At 35.8% G+C, this 18572-nt stretch overlaps 1 protein-coding gene across 2 annotated transcripts in view; it reads left to right on the top strand.

The window, feature by feature from the left end:
* The window catches only part of LOC131146006 (tripeptidyl-peptidase 2), an 84923-nt gene that overhangs the window by 34256 nt on the left and 32095 nt on the right, over positions 1–18572 (top strand). For both annotated transcript variants that reach the window (XM_058095250.1, XM_058095253.1), the window contains exons 18-26: positions 4265–4377; positions 4446–4616; positions 10832–10960; positions 11087–11187; positions 11277–11394; positions 13058–13137; positions 13540–13609; positions 15126–15211; positions 15315–15366. In XM_058095250.1, coding sequence (XP_057951233.1) covers positions 4265–4377; positions 4446–4616; positions 10832–10960; positions 11087–11187; positions 11277–11394; positions 13058–13137; positions 13540–13609; positions 15126–15211; positions 15315–15366 — 920 coding nt within the window. The remainder of the gene's footprint in view (positions 1–4264; positions 4378–4445; positions 4617–10831; positions 10961–11086; positions 11188–11276; positions 11395–13057; positions 13138–13539; positions 13610–15125; positions 15212–15314; positions 15367–18572) is intronic.

Genomic DNA, 18572 nt, shown 5'->3' on the forward strand with positions numbered 1-18572 from the left:
TATGTTGATTCTGTGAACTTTTTAGAATGACGTACTTGGAGTTTTGGACTATATTGTAGTTTTCCTTATTTCTTAATTTCTACTGAAGTCTTGACCAATGACCCTTCCATAATTTGAATTCTGTACATGTTTAATCTTTGGGATGTAGATCATGCCTTCTAAATGTGGAGGTGGGGCTGTGTGCATCATGCTCCCCAAACACTTGGATAGCATGGGAGCCATCTGCAGTTGGTGTTGCATTTGTGTTTGGTTGAAGCTTTGTTACTCTTGAAGCTCTGGTTTGGACTGGAGTAGAATTTTCATTCTTGTCTTCTTGTTGCTTCACAAATGTTCTTTCTTTGTGTTTTTATGTAGTGTGGTTTTTATTACTTATTTTTAAAGAGATTGGAGAGCTTTGCTTTATTAATCTTGTGATCTTCGTAAGTTATCCTTTTTGTTTTGTCTTAATTTCCTTGTTAGCTTGGAGGATGCATTGTGCCCCTTGTAACTACTTTCTTTCTCGTCTCAATACATTTCTTTGTTTATAAAAATGGAGCTATGTTTTTTTTATTTTTATTTTTATTTTTGACTGTCTTTTGTGACAATAAATTTTTTTTGAATGTCATTAAGGATATGTACGATGGAGTAATGACTAGTGTAAGGACTATAGATGGAAAAACTAGAGGATTTCCAATCACCATAGGTGTACATCAAGGATCTGCTTTGTGCCCTTGTCTTTTTTCTTTAATGATGGACCAACTAACTAAGAGTATTCAAAAGGAGGTTCCATGGTGTATGTTGTTTGCAGATGATATTGTATTAATTGACGAAACTAGGGATGGAGTAGAGGCTGAGTTAGAATTATGAAGAGAAGTTTTGGAATCTAGAGGCTTTAGGATAAGTAGAAATAAGACAGAATACCTGAAATGTAATTTTGGTAATGATAAGAGGAATATTGGAGACAAAGTTAAACTTGATGATGAAGAAATAAATAGCACTTGTAGATTTCGATACCTTGGATCTATTATGCAAGATGAAGGAGAAATTGAAGATGATGTAATACATAGAGTTAAACCAAGTTGGGTAAAATGGAGAAGTGCTTCAAGTGTGCTTTGTGATCGTGGAATACCCTTAAAATTAGAAGTGAAGTTTTATAGGACATCTATAAGACCAACTATGTTATATGAATTAGAATGTTGGGCGAGAAGGAAACAAAATATCCAAACAGTAAAAATTGCGAAAATGAGAATGCTTAGATGGATGAGTGGTATAACACTAAAAGATAAATTAAGGGATGACCATATTCGTTGTAAGTTGGGTGTAGCTCCTATAGAAGATTAGATAAAGGAGGGAGGACTTAGATGGTATGGATACTTGCAACGTAGGCCACATAGTGCGCTAGTGAGGAAGAGTGAGTTAGTTACTGTGCGGGACAGTAGAAGGGGTAGGGGTAGACCTAAAATAATTTGGAAAAAGATAGTAAGGATTTAATATCCCTAAATCTGTCAAAAGAAATAATCCATGATCGCATAAATTGGCGGAAAAGGACTCATATTGCTAATCCCACCTAGTGGGACTTAAGGCTTGGTTTTGTTGTTGTTGTAATGTCAATTTTTTAATTTATATTTTTCTTATAATTGATCCTTTAAAGTGTTAGACAGCGACTAACTACAGCTTTTTAATGATGACTTTGAAAATGACTTGGTGGAAATATAAATGCATGAAAGGGAAGGTGGTTTTAGCAACACCCCAGAAAGGAGTTTTTTTTTTTTCCCTTTTTAAATTGATTTTTGTAATTTAATTGAGTGGAAAAATTTTTGAACTATAGATTTTCAAAGGCTTTGAAAACGTGTTGATGAAAATGCAAAAGCGTGACTGGAGAAACGTGGTTTTAACAGCACTTTGAAAGGGAGTATTTTGAGACGTAGTGTTTTTTTTTTTCCCTAAAATTATTGTGCCAGAATACATTCAAGTAAATTTTCCATTATCCCTCATCTATCTTACATATCTATTTATAGGGCATTAAGTTGTTTTTCTCTAGTGCTAGAAAAAAAAGGGTATTTTACTTTTCTTCTTTTTTTTCCCCTTCTCGAACACTGGCTGGGGCGCTACTCAGGTTATCCTGCGGATTCTTGGGAAGTGGGAACTTGGTGCCTGGAATGTGGGATGCCCACGATTGAGTAGTCATGAGAATCCTTTGTGGTAGACATCTTTGAATCCCCAGGGATCCCCTAAAACAAGGATATTCAATAGCCTCCTTTCTTGTAGGTAATTTTGGAATCCCAGAATCTCACTTGATGGGACAATATCCCTACCATTCATTTCTATTATTAATATTATTTTCATTACTATGATTATTATTGTAAAATATGTTATTTAAATTATTATTTACTTAAAATAATCATAAATTGTATAATAATAATGATAATTGTTAATCTTTTCACTACTCTAATTATTATTATTTGCAATAATAGGAATAATAACAATTATTACTGTTCAATATTCTGATTATTATTATTTAATATTAATCATTTTTGAATAATTATTGTTACTATTTGTTTTGTTTTCATTATCATGGCTATTGTCCTAATAATATTATTATCATAATTTTTTTGGTTTTCTATATTCTCAATTCTCATTATTACTCATAATAATTATTTTATAAATTTCTTGTTATTTTTTTTCTTCTTTTAATTATTACAATGAAATAATTATTTTTTTTGTGGATATTATTATTGTTATTTATTTTCTTCATTATTATTGTTTTTAAAAATACTATTAAAAATTATTATAATTTAAATGTATATGCATTGCCAGAATTTTTTTTTTTTTTGGTTAAAAAAGGAAAATATATTAGATAGAAAGAAGAGAAGGTACAATGAGCAAGGAAAAGAAGTCTACCAATTTAAAAAGAAAAAAACACACCGAAGTATGAACTAAGGAAACCCCTTTTCAAACCGTACCCATCATAATTTACCGAGCTCTTCAAAATCGCTACTTCTCTTTGACCCTTCATCTTTCAACTTGCCACCATCCCACTCGCATTATCAAAATGTTTGTAATATTATTGTCATTATAGTATAAGTGTATTATGTTAATCGTATTCAAATAGCATTACAATACCCATGTTATCTCAGACTTAATAATCTTATATTCCTAGGAATCCTTCAAAAAAAGAGAGAGAGAGAGAGCCTGTGAGATGGTAATCCTATTCCTAGGGATCATTTACGATAATCCAAGCTAGATGCCCTTTAAAGCAAATGACATCTCGATGCTTGATTTTTTGGTTATATATTTTTGGGTGGCAAGCTGTCGTATTCTGTTTGTTAAACTTTTATGGTTTCCTCTATTGTACTGGTAGGTTTTAATATTTAAGGCCCATTCAGAAAGTCAGACTTCCAGGTAGTAACTTTTTTTCCTTTAGAATACCTAACCACTGAAGCAAATATAGTTATGCTCAATGATGTCTTACACTGTGAGGGTAATAGATGCAGATTTTTCTTTTGGCTCATGATTAATAGTTTTACACTCTTTAATTCAGCTTTGGATTTGAAATGCATTTGAGCTCTGTTACTGCCCATAAATCACTTTGCCATTCATATAGTGGACTTTAGGGATCAATTTTGGAACCACTTAAAGTACTTTCTGGAGAAGTACTTATCTGAAAAGGTACTTATCTAAGCCCCTGTTTGGAACGTCTTAAAAAGTGAGTGCTTTTTCAGAAAAGACTTTTATAAGTACTTGTGTTAATAAGTAGTGTTTGGTTAACACTTAAATTCGTACTTATACTAAAAAGTACTTTTCCAAACTACTTTTATTTTTAGGAAAATAAATATTTTCTAAAAAAAACAATTTTCTGAAAAAAGTACTTGTTTGAAAAGTACTTATAATAAGTAATCTCAGACTACTTTTGGGCAAGTATTTTTTGTATAAGTAATTTTTCTGGAAATTAGTTTTCTATTAGTGGTTCTAAATGATCCCTAAAGTAGTCTGAGATTACTTACTATCAATACTTTTTCAGATAATTTCTTTTTTCGGAAAAATAATTTTTCAGAAATAATTTTTTTTCCTAATAAAAAGTAGTTTGGAAAAGTACTTTTTGAAATAAGTACTTATTTAGTTGTAAACAAAACAATATAATTGACAAAAATACTTAATTTAAATATTTTTCATAATAAGTACTTATTTTTTAAGATGTTCCAAGTGGAGACTTTGGATGAGCTGTCACTGCTGTGTGATAAGAAAATGATTTTTCTTCTATTTGCTGGATCTTTTGTTTGAGTAGGGCACATAGAACGGAGGTATATTGAGGTACCACTTGGTGCTAGCTGGGTTGAAGCAACCATGCAGACATCAGGGTTTGATACTGCCCGAAAATATTTTGTTGATGCTGTTCAGGTATATCATGTACTTTAAAATTTATTAAACACTTTTTAGAGCAGCTTTAACATGCATACAATGTGCAGATATGTCCATTGCAAAGACCTGTTAAGTGGGAGAGTGTTGTGACATTTTCATCTCCTACTGCCGAAAGCTTCACCTTTCCTGTGGTGGGTGGTCACACAGTGGAATTAGCCATAGCTCAGTTTTGGTCAAGTGGCATAGGAAGTCATGAAACCACTACTGTAGATTTTCAGGTAACATTTTATCTGTTAGAAAACTGAAGTCACCATTTATTAGATTTGTATGTTGCTTTTTTGTTTTTAATTTTTTTTAATCAGAAAAGATTGTGCAAATTATTAAAGGTAAGATTCTGAGACAAGCATTTTGAAGTACAAAAGGTAGAGCTACCAAAAAACAAGATGACCTGTACCAGATATAAGTGCAAAATATAAACAAAATTTACAATATATATTGCATTAGAAGTAAAGATCCTTTTTCCCAAAATGAAGAGTTTTGACTCCTCACCTTCAGAGCTGGGAGAGAGAGTTCTGCAGCATCCAAAGCTGTCCAATTCGTTTCTTTCTAAAGCATATGGAACTTAGCAAAGAGGACATGTGTTGGTGTCCTATTTGCAGGAAAAAACATACAAAATATAGCAAAGAGGACATCTGTTGGTTTCCTTCTATTTGCTTTTCTACCAAATAGAACTTGCCAAGGGGGAAATTCCTCTCTAATGGACTCATATAGAAACCCAACTAAATTCTCTACATGCCATTGTTTATCTTCTAAAGCTTTCTAGTCAAATTATTATGAAGAAATCATTGACATATTTCTCTTCTTCATAAAAGAAACTATGGTGCGACCACAAAAATAAAACAAACCATGGTTCAATTCAATGAAGCCCTGTCTTTGCAAGTTGTTGATCATCAATATGTCCCAAGTATATACTTCGTGAAAAGGGTACCCTATCTTTGCAAATTGCTGGTCGGCTTGCAGGCGGCCCGTCAACTGTTAGGATTCCCAATCAATTGGGATTTCTAATTAATCTCTTATGATTCCCAAATCAATTGGGATTCTATTTAATGTTAGGATTAATCTCTTATGATTCCCAAATCAATTGGGAACGCATGCAGGGAGTAGGCTAAATGTGGGAGAGAGAAATAGCTTTTTGGTAAAAAAAAAAGTTGTATATCCCATCCTTTTCTGCGAATCAGTATAACTTTTGTTGGCTGATTTCTGCAGTCATTAAGATATTATGGGGGAGGGAGGAATGTGCGCTTATTGGTTCTCTGGCATTGTGTTGGTATGAGATTTCTGTAGAAGTGTAATAAACTTGGCACTATTCTGTATTTTTCAGTCTTAACGATGGATCTAGGAATCATCTTTTTTTTTTTTTTTTTTTCTGTGTGTTCCAGAGGAGAGGGGACCGGGGGGGGGGGGGGGGTTTGTCTTTTTTCAGCCCTAGAACCTCTCCCTGGTCTTGGTGTTAGTATTAGTGGTTTCATGCGCAGGTCAGTTGAACTAGCTTGGTTAAGGCGCTACCTCCCATGACCAAATCACTTAATGCCTGCTTACTTTAGTCCTTCAATGGCATTGGTTGGCAGAATCATTTCAGAGTTTGGAGATTCAGAATTTCGGAAATGTAATTGGAGATTCATGAAGGAGAACAATAATTTCTGGAGGGAAGTTATCACCTCTAAACATGGTCTTCGGCATAATGGCTGGGTATCTAAAGAGGTGAGCAGAACTTATGGTGTTGGTGTTTGGAAATTCATCAGGAGAGGATGTGATGTTTTTTCCTTTTTCATTTATTTTCGAGTGGGGAATGTGGAGGATGTTTTTTTTTTTGTACGATACTTAGTGTGGCAAGTCTCCATTTAGCACAAAATAACCCTTCCATCTTCGGGCTGGCCTGCGAAAAAGGATCCCTTATTAGCAAGCAACTTGGGCTCACAGAACTTGGGACTACCTGGAAAATTCTGCTGGTTAGGAATGTCTTTGATTGGAAAATTGACTCTCTTTCAGAATTTTACAGTAACCTTCATATATTTTTGATAGAAAAAGAGAATTTTTTCATTAGTAGGAGAAGAATTTACAAGAGGGAGAATGAGACGTCTAATGAAAAAGATTTGGAACAAACCAGAAATCTTTGAGCACATTCTTCCAATCTCTTTGAATCTCCTGAAACTATTTTGTCTGAAAAATCCGAAACTAACTCACCACAATGATGCCGAATGCTGAATTTTATCCTAGACCAGCAACCAATTTAATTTCTTCCTAGAGAATATCCCTGCATTACGCTCCATCCGTATCCTCCATACCACTCCTCCATAAGGCTGCCCTATACTTCCTTCTATCAAAACCTGCGATAGAAATGGCTAATTAGTTTTCAACCAATGCAGGACATACCCCATTCTCTCCCACAATACCAAAAAACTTATTCCAAATCTTCCAAGCAAAATCAGTGCAAAAGGAGATGGGTTGGAGTTCTTGAAACAGAGCACACATACATCGGGAGAGGGAGCCTTCGAAGGTCTTCTGATTTGCTGCAAGGTACTAGTATTTATTTTATTAAGCACAACCAACCAAGTGAAAGCCTTGTTTTGGGGAATGCATTGCCCTTCAAAATAAGCGAATAGAAGGGATATGAAGAATCAGAACGAATCAAGAAGTAAAGAAAAAAAAATAATAAAATGCAAGAATACACTCCCTATTGATCCAAGGACGAAGTACGAACATCCCTTCCCGAGGAATGGTTACATCCATTCAATAAAGATAACAAAGAAGACAACTCCACCATCTCCCTTTTGTTAAGCTGTCTCCTAAAATGGAGATTCTAGGAAGCCAAAGGACTAATCAGAACGCCAACAAAGAATGATATGGCTCTATTTTTCTCAGCACTAACAAAAGAGACAAGTGACAGAAGTGTAAAAATCTGCATTCCCCAGCCAAGGATCTTTCCAGAAACAGATACATGAATCAGTAGCCTATCTAAAACTAAACTCAGTCCCGGAGCACTACCAATCAGCCCAAGTGGACCTTGGACAAAAATGGGAGTTTAATGGGATCCGATTATAATTTTTTCACTTTTTAGTCAGAAACCAGCAGCAATTTCCACTGGAAGTCCATATGGAGAACTGCAGGCCCCACAAAGGTTGCTTTCTTCACGCGGGAGGCAAATCTTGGAAGTATTCTTACCATTGACAACCTCCAAGAGAGGGGCCTGTCTCTAGTTAATAGGTGCTTATTTATGTCTGGAATCTTCTGAGTTTGTTGGGCATCATCCTCTTGCATTGCTCCTGGACTATAATTTTTTGGAAGCTGGCTTCAATTTCTGTAATCAGGCAGTGGTGAGTTACTACCAGAAAAATGGAAGGTGAACTATGAGCTTGGAAAGGGTATCCACGCTAGCAAGGAGAGGAAACCTCTTTCTCTCATTCCCCTTTGCCATCTTTTGGTTCGTATGGAGGGGAAGTAATGTGAGAGCTTTCAAAGGAGCACGTATGCCTCTTCATGTTGTCAAAGATTGATGAATTGCTATTGTTTCTAACTGGCATAGTGGATTGTTTCTGAATGACAGTCATGTAATCCTTGAATTTTTTGACACCCTGTAGTGAGGGTGATGTCCTTTTGTTGTTGTACTTGGCTGGCATCCCCTTGATCCTCTTTTAAATGAATTTTCTTTTGCTGATAAAGAAAGGGTGGTGATAGGCAGTCAGCACCCAGTTAGAAAGAATAGTAGTGCTAGGCTTGTTACAGGATCCTGCTGTACTAGGTGATGTTCCCATTTCGAAATATCAATTTTGTGTTTCGCAAAACCTTGACTGAACCTTGATCTAGTCATGATTCCCGTTCATGCCATAATAGAAGCTCTTTCTCATCATTAGAAGCTTCAAAATAATCTTGGATTTAGGTTTAAAAGTTTATTATTTTGGATTTAACAGAAACAGAATTTCGATGTAATTTTTTGTGACTTCTTAGGCATTGTTAAAAATGTGGAAATGTAATGACCAGTACAAGGCTCCACACCATATTGAGGGTTTGAAGAAGGTATGATGTGCACAGCCTTATCTCCACGTTATGAGAGGCTGTTTTTGTCACTTGAACCTATGGCCATCGTATTTGGGTATAACAGCATAAAGAACTTGGAACTCACCATCAGGTTAAGGCTCACCTATTTCTTGAGAATTTCTATGTGAAAAGATTGTTTTAAGTAATTGTGTTGCTTATATGTTAGAATTAACCCCTTTGGGAGACGTGTGACGGTGTGAGTGTGTGCCTTTAGGTTGTACTCATATTTATTTTCAAGAAAAAAAGTGTCACACATATTCATTTGAAGATATTGTTTGTAGGTCTGTATTTTATGGTTATACACATTCTTGTCCGTATTATATGTTACTTACACATCTCTCTGCTTCCACATAAATTGACACCCCACTCTATGCTTGCTTTGTGCCGCTACAGTGTTGGAATTTGGGTATTTGCTTATTATTTATGTTGGCCCTAGAGTCGAGTCTAGAGGGGGGATGAGTGGACTCTTTTGCGTATTTTGGCTTTCCTCTACAAAATTACAAATCTTGGCAAGATGCTAGCAATTATATCACAATATAAATAATATAAACCATGCACAAGATATAAATAAGAGTATAGGGAAGAGAAGCTTGACAAACGATATTAATGTGGTTCAGCCTCTTGCCTATGTCCTCACCTTGAGACACACTCAAGGTTTCTCAATCTACTATCAACCTTCTTCACCGGCGGAGAAGCCTTTACACAACAAGGGAACAAATTCTTAACGCTCACCAAGAGCCTTCACACGGGAACAAATCCCTTTACGCTCATCAAGAGCATTTCCAAGGGAACCAATCCCTTAACGCTCACCAAGAGCCTTTCCAAGGGATCAAATCCCTTAATGCTCACCAAGAGCCTTCACAAGGTTCACCAAGAACCCTTCGTAACTCAGTTCACCAAGAACCCTTTGCAACAAAAAGATGAATTACAAAGACAATGCTCCTTGAATGACCTGATATCTAATACAATACAAACCTTACACTAATCTCTCAAGTAATGAATCATACAAGATTAGAGAGCAAGAGAGATTTTGAGCACTTGAGATGATGAACTAAATGCAAAGTGCTTGTGAATGATATTCAAAAGATGTTAATTTCTAAAATCAATCTTTAAACAAGTCTTTGGACTTGTATTTATAGGCAAATTGGGCTACTAAAACAATTTAATACTTTGGGAACTAGCTGTTTTATGGCTGTTGGGGTTCAGAACCCGACGCAAACTGTCGACAGTTTTCCCCAAACCATCGATGGTTTCCTCAGGCAAAAAAGCATTTTAGCTCTCTGTCTGAAACTGTCGATGCACCTGAGCTAAACCATCAACGGTTTGCCCTTTTTCTTAACAAACTTGATTTTTTTGTTTACTTGGGTGCATAAAAATGGTTTTAACCCAACTGGGATCAAGTATATAAAAGATTTATGATGCTAGGATGATTTAAAACTTGTCCCTTACGAAAACGTAGTAAGTATAGGATATTTATGTAAAACTCTTTATTTTGTTCTTTGAAAACTCATTAAGTTTTGTTCTAAGAGTTTGGTGATATCCTATATACTTTATAACCTAATATGAAATGCATTTGCTCAACTTTTGCTCAATGATCTTGCGTGAAATAATACCACAAGAGTTACAATAGTTCCTGCCTCAAACACTCCCTATTACACTATGACTTTGTTGGATGTGCTTGAGTTCTTCCGAGTGAGTGTCCACTTTGATCTTTCCTACTCGAATGTCCTTTCGATCTGATCTTTGCATTTGATCCAGTACCTTCATGTATTTGTCACTTGTACCTGTACTAACTTCTACAAAGATAGGTTAAACTTGGAACTACAAATATGTTAATATCATCAAAATACATTAAATATGATTATGTAGCCACTAAGGCTAACAATATTCCTCTTTTTGATGATGTCTAACTTGTTAAGAGTTTACTTGATCTTTGCATTTGAGTTTGTACCTGTCATAGCTTGATGTGCAAAGATTAGTTTACTTTAAACCACTAATTTGTTGTTTTCATCAAAATATGACAATGAGGATTATGTAGCCACCAAGGCTAACAATTTATTTAAATGACTCTGTAATAATTCTCGTTAGAATGGCAATGTGGATGGCTAGCGCCTAATTTTAGAAACTAGTGCACTAGCATTCTGTGTTTATCTAAGGTATTAAATGTTCTTTTTACTTTTACTATTTTGTTTTTGTTTGTGGCATATATGCACATTAAAATAGAGTGGTTTTGTTAAATGTAAAATGCTTTCTGTGAAGGTTTTTTTATAAATATTTTGATGAATGCTGAGGTGTTCATTAAGGTGAATGTAGAGTCTCAGTATCATGTTCCCATAAAGAGAACAGAAGGAAATATGTTTTTATCATAGAGCCTTTTCCTGTGGGTGTGTTATTTTAGGTCAGGTTTCATGGGATTATTGTCAACAAAGAGGATGTCATACTTGATGGCAGTGAAGCACCCGTTAGAATTGATGCCAAAGCTCTGTTGTCATCTGAGACACTTGCCCCTGCTGCTGTTCTGGACAAGGTGCACTAGGTCTTCTTATTCAGATGCCAGAATTGATGTTTTCTTCTTTACCATGTAAATTCATTTTGTAATTTATAATAATGTATTTTTTTTTTCTTGTGCTTTCTCTTTGATTTTTTTTTTCAGATAAGGATCCCTTATCGTCCTATTGATTCCAAGCTAACTACTCTTCCAATGAATCGTGATAAACTACCATCAGGCAAACAGATTCTTGCATTGACATTAACGTGGGTCTGGCGTTACTTTGTTGTGCTTTTTCTTCTTCATTTGACTGCATGCATTATACCAATGCTCTATTGTCTGTCTTGATCTGCAGATACAAGTTTAAATTGGAAGAAGCAGCTGAAATACAACCTCATATTCCCTTACTTAACAATCGCATTTATGATACTAAATTTGAATCTCAGTTTTATATGATAACAGATACAAACAAGGTACCTTGTTGTTCAGTTGCTTAGATATTTTGTTCTTTAAAATTTATCATTTTTTTATTTGTTTTTATTTTTTACAAAATTTTCAGCTAGATACGTTAATTCATTTTTAAAGTAAAATTTTAGGTCATTTCTAATGTTTGGGTTGTCTTCTAAATTTGATTCTTCTATCAAAATTTTTTTTTTGGGGGTGTTCAAGACAAGACACATGAACTTGGAATTTTTTTCTTACTTTTCAAATTATGGAGTTTGTATTGTGTATTAATGTGCAGCAACATATAATTTATTTTTGACTTCTGGAAACCAAATATATTAATGTGCTTGTGTGTGAGTGAGTACAGAAATATAATGTCTTCTTCTCTAGGCAGCTCTGATAACATATTTGACTGGAACATGTGTCCTTATGTTTTTCTAATATGTTTGAGTCATACAAACGTATGTCAATTGCTGTTCTCATGTTTTGTATTTTAGGGAATGGATCTGTAGTAAGCTAGGCATAGCATGTGTAGACGATGATACAAGGTAAGGTCAGTTAAGATGGTTATGTCTATCCCATGTGGCTGTGAGGGATAGACGTTGGATGACAGCGCTTAAACTTTCGTAGGATTTAGCCCTAGGTTTGTGCAGGGAAGATGATTTACGTAGCCAGCCACTTACTGGGGCTTATGGCTTGGTTGTTGTTGTACCTAGAGGCTGGAGAGAAGCGCGATTTGTTTAAAATACACTAATTGGACACTGCACATTGTTTTGTGAATTATATGGTAAATAAAATTTTAAGAAATTGGCTTAAATATCAAATCAAATTTTAATTTCAGTAGATATATAATAACATTTGAAGCAAATTTAAATTTGAATATTTGTAAATGAACCTGAACAATAAATTGTTAAATGCTGATAAGCATATGCCTTTTTTGCTGCCTTAGATCTTGTTTTGGCTTGCATTTTTCTTTCCTGTTCTCTCTCTCTCTCTCTCTCTCTCTCTCTCTCTCTCTCTCTCATTTTTCCCCCAAAATACCCATTTTCCTCAACTATCTTCTTCTGTGACAATACTTATGAAAGTGGACCTGAAAAGGATGTCATTGGTAAATTTCTGGTTAGGCTGTGTGTTACAAACTTACAATGAAGATTCTCATGTTCTGTCTGCACTTACTTAAATTAGTAGCTCAATCATTGTGATTATTCACACCTTTGACTTGGATATACTGTTTTTGGATATAGATATAATGTTGTTAGTTGAATTAAGTGTGAAATTGAAATAAGGAAACACTCTTCTTTCTTTTATGTAATAATTTAATTTTACAAGGATAGAATAAAAAATAATGTGTGGTGTGTATGATTGAATTTCCTGAAGTGTAAAATTGGAAGAGGATGGCATTACAGACAAAAAATTGCTCTCTCTCTCTCTCTTTCTGTGCATGTGTGATTATATATAGAGACAAATAGTTTTGGTTTCAAATTCTTCTTATTGAAATGATATAATGCACTGTGCATGGCTGCAGACCCCCCCCCCTTCTTTTTATTATCCTCCCAGTATATGTGTTGCTGTTATTACTTTATTCTACTCAATATCTTGTAGATTTTTTTCCCCAGTTAACAATGCTTTAGTGTTTTCTTAATAATATTTCCATCTTGATTGTGTTCCTTTGATCTGTTTATCGTACTATAGCGTGTATATGGAATGGGCGATGTCTACCCAAATTCCACAAAACTTCCCAAGGGTGAATATACTTTACAGCTATATCTAAGGTATGCGCCACATTACTAAGCTACCCAGACATGCATAGTGTCCATAGCTGGTTGATGTCTGTCTTTGTAAATTTTCAGCCCAGATTTTTTTACCAGGATTTGGTGTTACTTTTTTCTCTCCCTCAATTTTAATATCAGGCAACATTTTTTAAAATCAGAAACCATGTATCACTGATAGAAGGAAATGTTTGATGACCTAGGCTCAAGCAATAGGAATGTTTTTTCCCCCCTTGAGCTGAGTTATTGTGGTGTTAATTGAGAACATGAAAGTAGCTTTAATTATGAGGAAACTTGTGCGAATAGGGAAGCTGGGTTTTTTGTTTCAATGAGGAACGTCTTAGACAATCTTAAATGTTGACTTGAAGTTGAAGTTTCCTTTGCTTATGGTGTTTCATGTTTCAGGCATGACGATGTGCATTCCTTGGAGAAAATGAAGCAATTGGTGGTGTTCATTGAAAGAAAATTGGAAAAGGTATGGTGCTGTGTGCTCTATGGATGAGCTCAAGAATTTTCTAAATGCTATCAATGAGTGTCATGGTCAAGAAGTGCATTGTTACCATGGTCTGTACCCCTTTATATACTTGTTTGGAAATTTGCACATTTTGCTTTATTTGATAATTTTTGTGTTTGTTCTTGGTTGAAATGGCATGCAATGTGAGTTGGGCCTAAAAATGTACTTGTTCATGCATCATGAAAGAGAGATTATTGTTGCCCTGTGTCTACCTATTCTACTGCTCTTACAGTTGTAATTTTGGAGGGAGAATGTTAACTGTTTAAATCCCACTTCTGTATTAAGCACTCCATTTGGATTTTTATTGTTTACTTTGCTTCAATTTGGCTCTATTATATGTACAAATTAGCTGAATGATCTGCACGACTCTGAATAGTTCAAATTTAGGCTCTGTCACGTTAGCGAAGCCAATTTTGTAGGGTAATGGGCATATTTTTGAATCCTATTTGCTATGCTATTATGGCCTTTCAGGGTTAACAAAGATGAAATCTTAACACGGGAACTGCAAGTGCATCAACAATAAAACTATGCTGGGTTCAATAAGCTTCTTTTGTAGAATGCAAATATATGAGGTGGCCATGGTAAAAAAACTTATTGAGAATGTTTGTGAAGTCTGGCCTGTCCAGGTCTAAGCTAACGTCAGTCAAAAATATTAATAAAACATCTATAGAAATGGTTTGCCAGGGTAACCATTTAACGATAGTCACCTCATCACTTTGTATAGTATTTAATTAATACAAAATTGCATTTTTTCCTTTATAGTTTAGGCACGTGCATACATCAATTAGATAGACTTATCAGATCTTATTAAGTAATTCACAATGATGATGAGTGGGTTCTGCTAATGGTTTCTTCAGAGGACTTGCATTGACTGATCTGCATAGGGACTGAATATTTCTGTACTATTTTTTTTCATCTTTCTTTTCTTCTTCTTTTAATGCTTGTTTTTGTAGAGTATAGTAAGATACTAAATCCTCCTTTTCTTTACTCACTCTCTCTCTCTCTCTCTCTCTCTCTCTCTCTCTCTTAATATGACTCTTTTGTTTATCCAAAAGGATCAAAACTGGAAATTGTTGATACCACTAATACAAAAATATTTTTTAGCAATGAGGCAGTGATAAATTTAGTATGGCTTTTGTATGAAGACTGGCGATTGCCATATTGTAAAAGCCAAACTTGATATTCTATTTTTGTGCTAACTACTCTAGGCTATTGCTTAGGGACTTGGGGCCTATTGTGTATGGTGTTCAAAATAATTATTGCTTACTTCTTCAAGACTAATTGCTTGGGGACTCAAGTTCAGCTGATTATTGTGTTCAAAGACAATAAACCGGAAGAATGTATGTGCAAGTAGAATCATGCTTATGGGGACTGAATTTCTTGTATTTTTGGAGGCTATGTTTGTCATTAAATGGTGTTCTTAATATTTGTTTTAGGAGCCATTCAAATTCTCTAATGAATTTTTTTTCCAATCCAGGAGGCTATCCGATTAAGCTTTTTCTCTGAACCAGATGGTCCCGTGATGGAAAATGGTAGCTTTAAATCCTCAGTAATAGTTCCTGGGTATGTTTACTTCTGAAACAATTTGTTATTATGAATTTTTTTTTTATGTCAACCTCTTCGTATCATATTCTCTTAGTAACTTAAATGTGTTTTCTTTTGGAAGTATAAAAGAAGCTTTTTTTGTGGGTCCACCAACTAAAGACAAGCTCCCAAAGGTAAACTTGTAAAAACTTTGAGGAGTAAATTACATTATCATTATGGGAATTCAGGAAATTTCCTGCGCATGTTTGTGAACTTAGGCATTGGTACTATGGCCTCATTTTAAACTTGACTGGAAATCTAACAGATGTACATGTGATCTGCACAAGATTGTTTTAATACTTCTAAACATCTATTTTTATTCCAACTTGCTTTTGCAATATTTTCAATGCTATTTTGCCTTTTCGTTCCTCTTCTTTCCCCCACCTGCTCATTTTATTCTTCTTCTCTCATTTAAACTATCTTCAGCAACATGGGCTGCAATATCTGCTGTATAATCCTCATCTGGATGTTGAGTTACAAGCATGAGTAGTGCTGCTTGATCCACCTTCACTATTGTAGGTGGTGGTCTGGTGTGAGGTGGGGCAGTCACAATGGAGTTTTGGTGGTTTTGTCCATAGCCAAAGACCACATAGTGGAGTTTTGCCTTTTTATTTTTTGCACGGTTGTATCATGCGCGAGTGCGAAGGAGGGGACCGCATTACAGGGTTCAATGAAGAAACCAATTTTGTTGCTGGGGTGGGCTTAAATTCGAAAAACCTTTCTTTGGGAAATGGTTTTGGGTATTCATGAAGGAAAAAGAGTACCATTGGAGGGGGATCATTGCTTGAAAGCATGTTCTTTGGCATAAAAGGTTGGACCACTGGGGTTGGGAGAGGAGCTTACAGTGTTGGAATTTGAAAATTCATCAATGAAGGTTGGGTATGCTTTTCCTCTCTTATTCGTTTTCAAATGGGGAATGGGGATAACGTATTATTTTGGCATAATATTTGGTGTGGCCAATCTCCCCTCATTTCAAAATTCCCTTCTGTTGTCAGTTTGGCTTGTGATAAGGTTGCTCTAATGGGTAAGCACCTTCAGATTACTCAAGGGATCTTTTGCTACATTTCCTTGTTTAGAAATGTTTCAGATTGGGCAATTGACCACCTACTGATTTTTATGGCGGCTTGTGCAAATTTCAATATCAGAAAGCTGCTAATGACCCCAAGTGAGGCCTTAATGAAAATGGGTATAATTACTGTGAGATCTTATTACCGGAATCTCACCCCCTCAGTCCTTAGTGGCAACCAGCAACAACTTCCCCCTGGAAATCCATCTGGAGAACAGCAGTCTTCACAGAGGTTGCCTTCTTTGCATGGGAGGCAACTCTTGTGAAGTTTCTTTCCCCTGACAACCTGCAGAAAAGGGAGATGCCCCTTGTTAATACGTGCTTCTTGTGTTTGGATAATGCTGAATCTGCTTATCACATACTCTTGCACTGCTCCCCGACCATGAACTTTTGGAACTTGGCTTCTTTTATTACAGGAAGCAATGGGTTACCGCCACAACAATGAAAAAAGAGTTATGGGGTGAAAGGCATCTGTTCTGATAAGAGGAAAGCTTCATCCCCCATGAGGAAAGCTTCATCCCATTTGAATATTTTCCTCATTCCACTTGCCAATTTTTTGTTTGTGTGGAATGAAAGAAATAAAAGAGCTTTTGAAGTATTGGTTACACAATTACATGTTAGTAAAGACTCGTGGATCGCTACTGTAACAAGCTGGAACTATTTTTTGGATACCCTTGCAGTGTGAGTGCTTTCCTTTTAATGCATGTAATTGGGTGGCATCCCTTTGATGCCCTTTAATGAATAAAGAAAAATTTATAAAGGCGCATTAAGGGATGCTTCCCAAGTACAATAAAAAACAAAAGGATCACCCCCACTGCAGGGTGTGAAAGAAGTCAAGAATTACAGGGGAATCATTCAAGAACCACCCACCATATATATGGTGAAGAAAAGGAGAAGCCCGTGCTTCGAATATGAGATGTATAGAGGAAACCAGGAAAGGTGGTGGAGATAAACTATTATGACTAGGAGATTGTCTATTCTTTTGATAAACAAGTAAATCGAATCTCATTATAGGCACCCAGACGTTTGTAAAATTGGAGAGAAAGGAAGTGCTGTCCCATCACAATAGAATGAGAGCAAATGTGAGTTCTCATTGAATGAACATGCTCAAGTAGTCTAGTTTATAAGATTGAATCATCAACTTTGTTGACAACTGGCTTAAGCTAGAGCACCTTTGAATATGAAACAACTGTTTCAATTGTGATACCCCGTGGAAGAAAGACTTAAAAAGGATTTGATGTTACTACCTATATCAACAAGGTGCACATTTCTTTTCGGGAGCCTTCCCATAAGAACTCCATGATTAAGCATGCTTGACTTGAAGTAATCTTGGGATGAGTAACCTTTTGGGAAGTTTTCTCAGGAAGTGTGTGAGTGAGGACAAAACACACTGAAAAGGACATGTGTTGGTCTGTGGGGCCAATCATTAATCCGATAAGGCCCGCTCCCCTGTTGTCTAGTCTAGGTGAAGGAGGAGAGGCGCAATGCTCCCTAGCAGACTCAGGTTGGGGTTTTACAAAATGGTATTAGAGCAATTACCCAACCGGATGTGTAATGAGATTCACATCGCCTGAGTTTGAAAATGTGGGTTCGCAACGAGAATGTTGCGTTCTGTAAATGGGGGAGAATGTGATACCCCGTGGAAGAAAGACTTAAAAAGGATTTGATGTTACTATCCAACTATCCATATCCACAAGGTGCACCTTTCTTTTCGGGAGCCTTCCCATAAGAACTCCACGGTTAAGCGTGCTTGACTTGGAGTAATTTTGGGATGGGTGACCTTCTGAGAAGTTTTTTAAGGAAGCATGTGAGTGAAGACAAAACACACTGAAAAGGACATGTGTTGGTCTGTGGGGGCAGTCATTAGTTCGATAAGGCCCGCCCCCCCTGCTGTCTGGTCTAGGTGGAGGAGGAGAGACGTAGTGCTCCCTGACAGACCCAGGTTGGGGTGTTACATAAATGGTGTGTGGGATGATATCTTAAATTCTTCCATGTATGAGTAGTTCTATAGAGCTGCGGGTATTTTTAGTTTTTATACATTCAAATTTTATATACAAATTTTGCATGTGTGACATCGAGGAGTGGATGCAATTGAACAAATTCAGCATCTACGGATGAGCTTAATAGAAGCTGAAAAATGATAGAATTACAATGAAAAAAAAATGTACTTAAGGATGTGCATGAGGGGGGAAGGGAACTAAGGGGTAGAATAAGAAAGGCCATGGTAGAGCTTTAAGGTAATATCTAGGGTGATATTTTTAGGAAAATATAAAA

Source organism: Malania oleifera, chromosome 13, assembly GCF_029873635.1.
Source record: "Malania oleifera isolate guangnan ecotype guangnan chromosome 13, ASM2987363v1, whole genome shotgun sequence".
NCBI classification, from domain to species: domain Eukaryota; kingdom Viridiplantae; phylum Streptophyta; class Magnoliopsida; order Santalales; family Ximeniaceae; genus Malania; species Malania oleifera.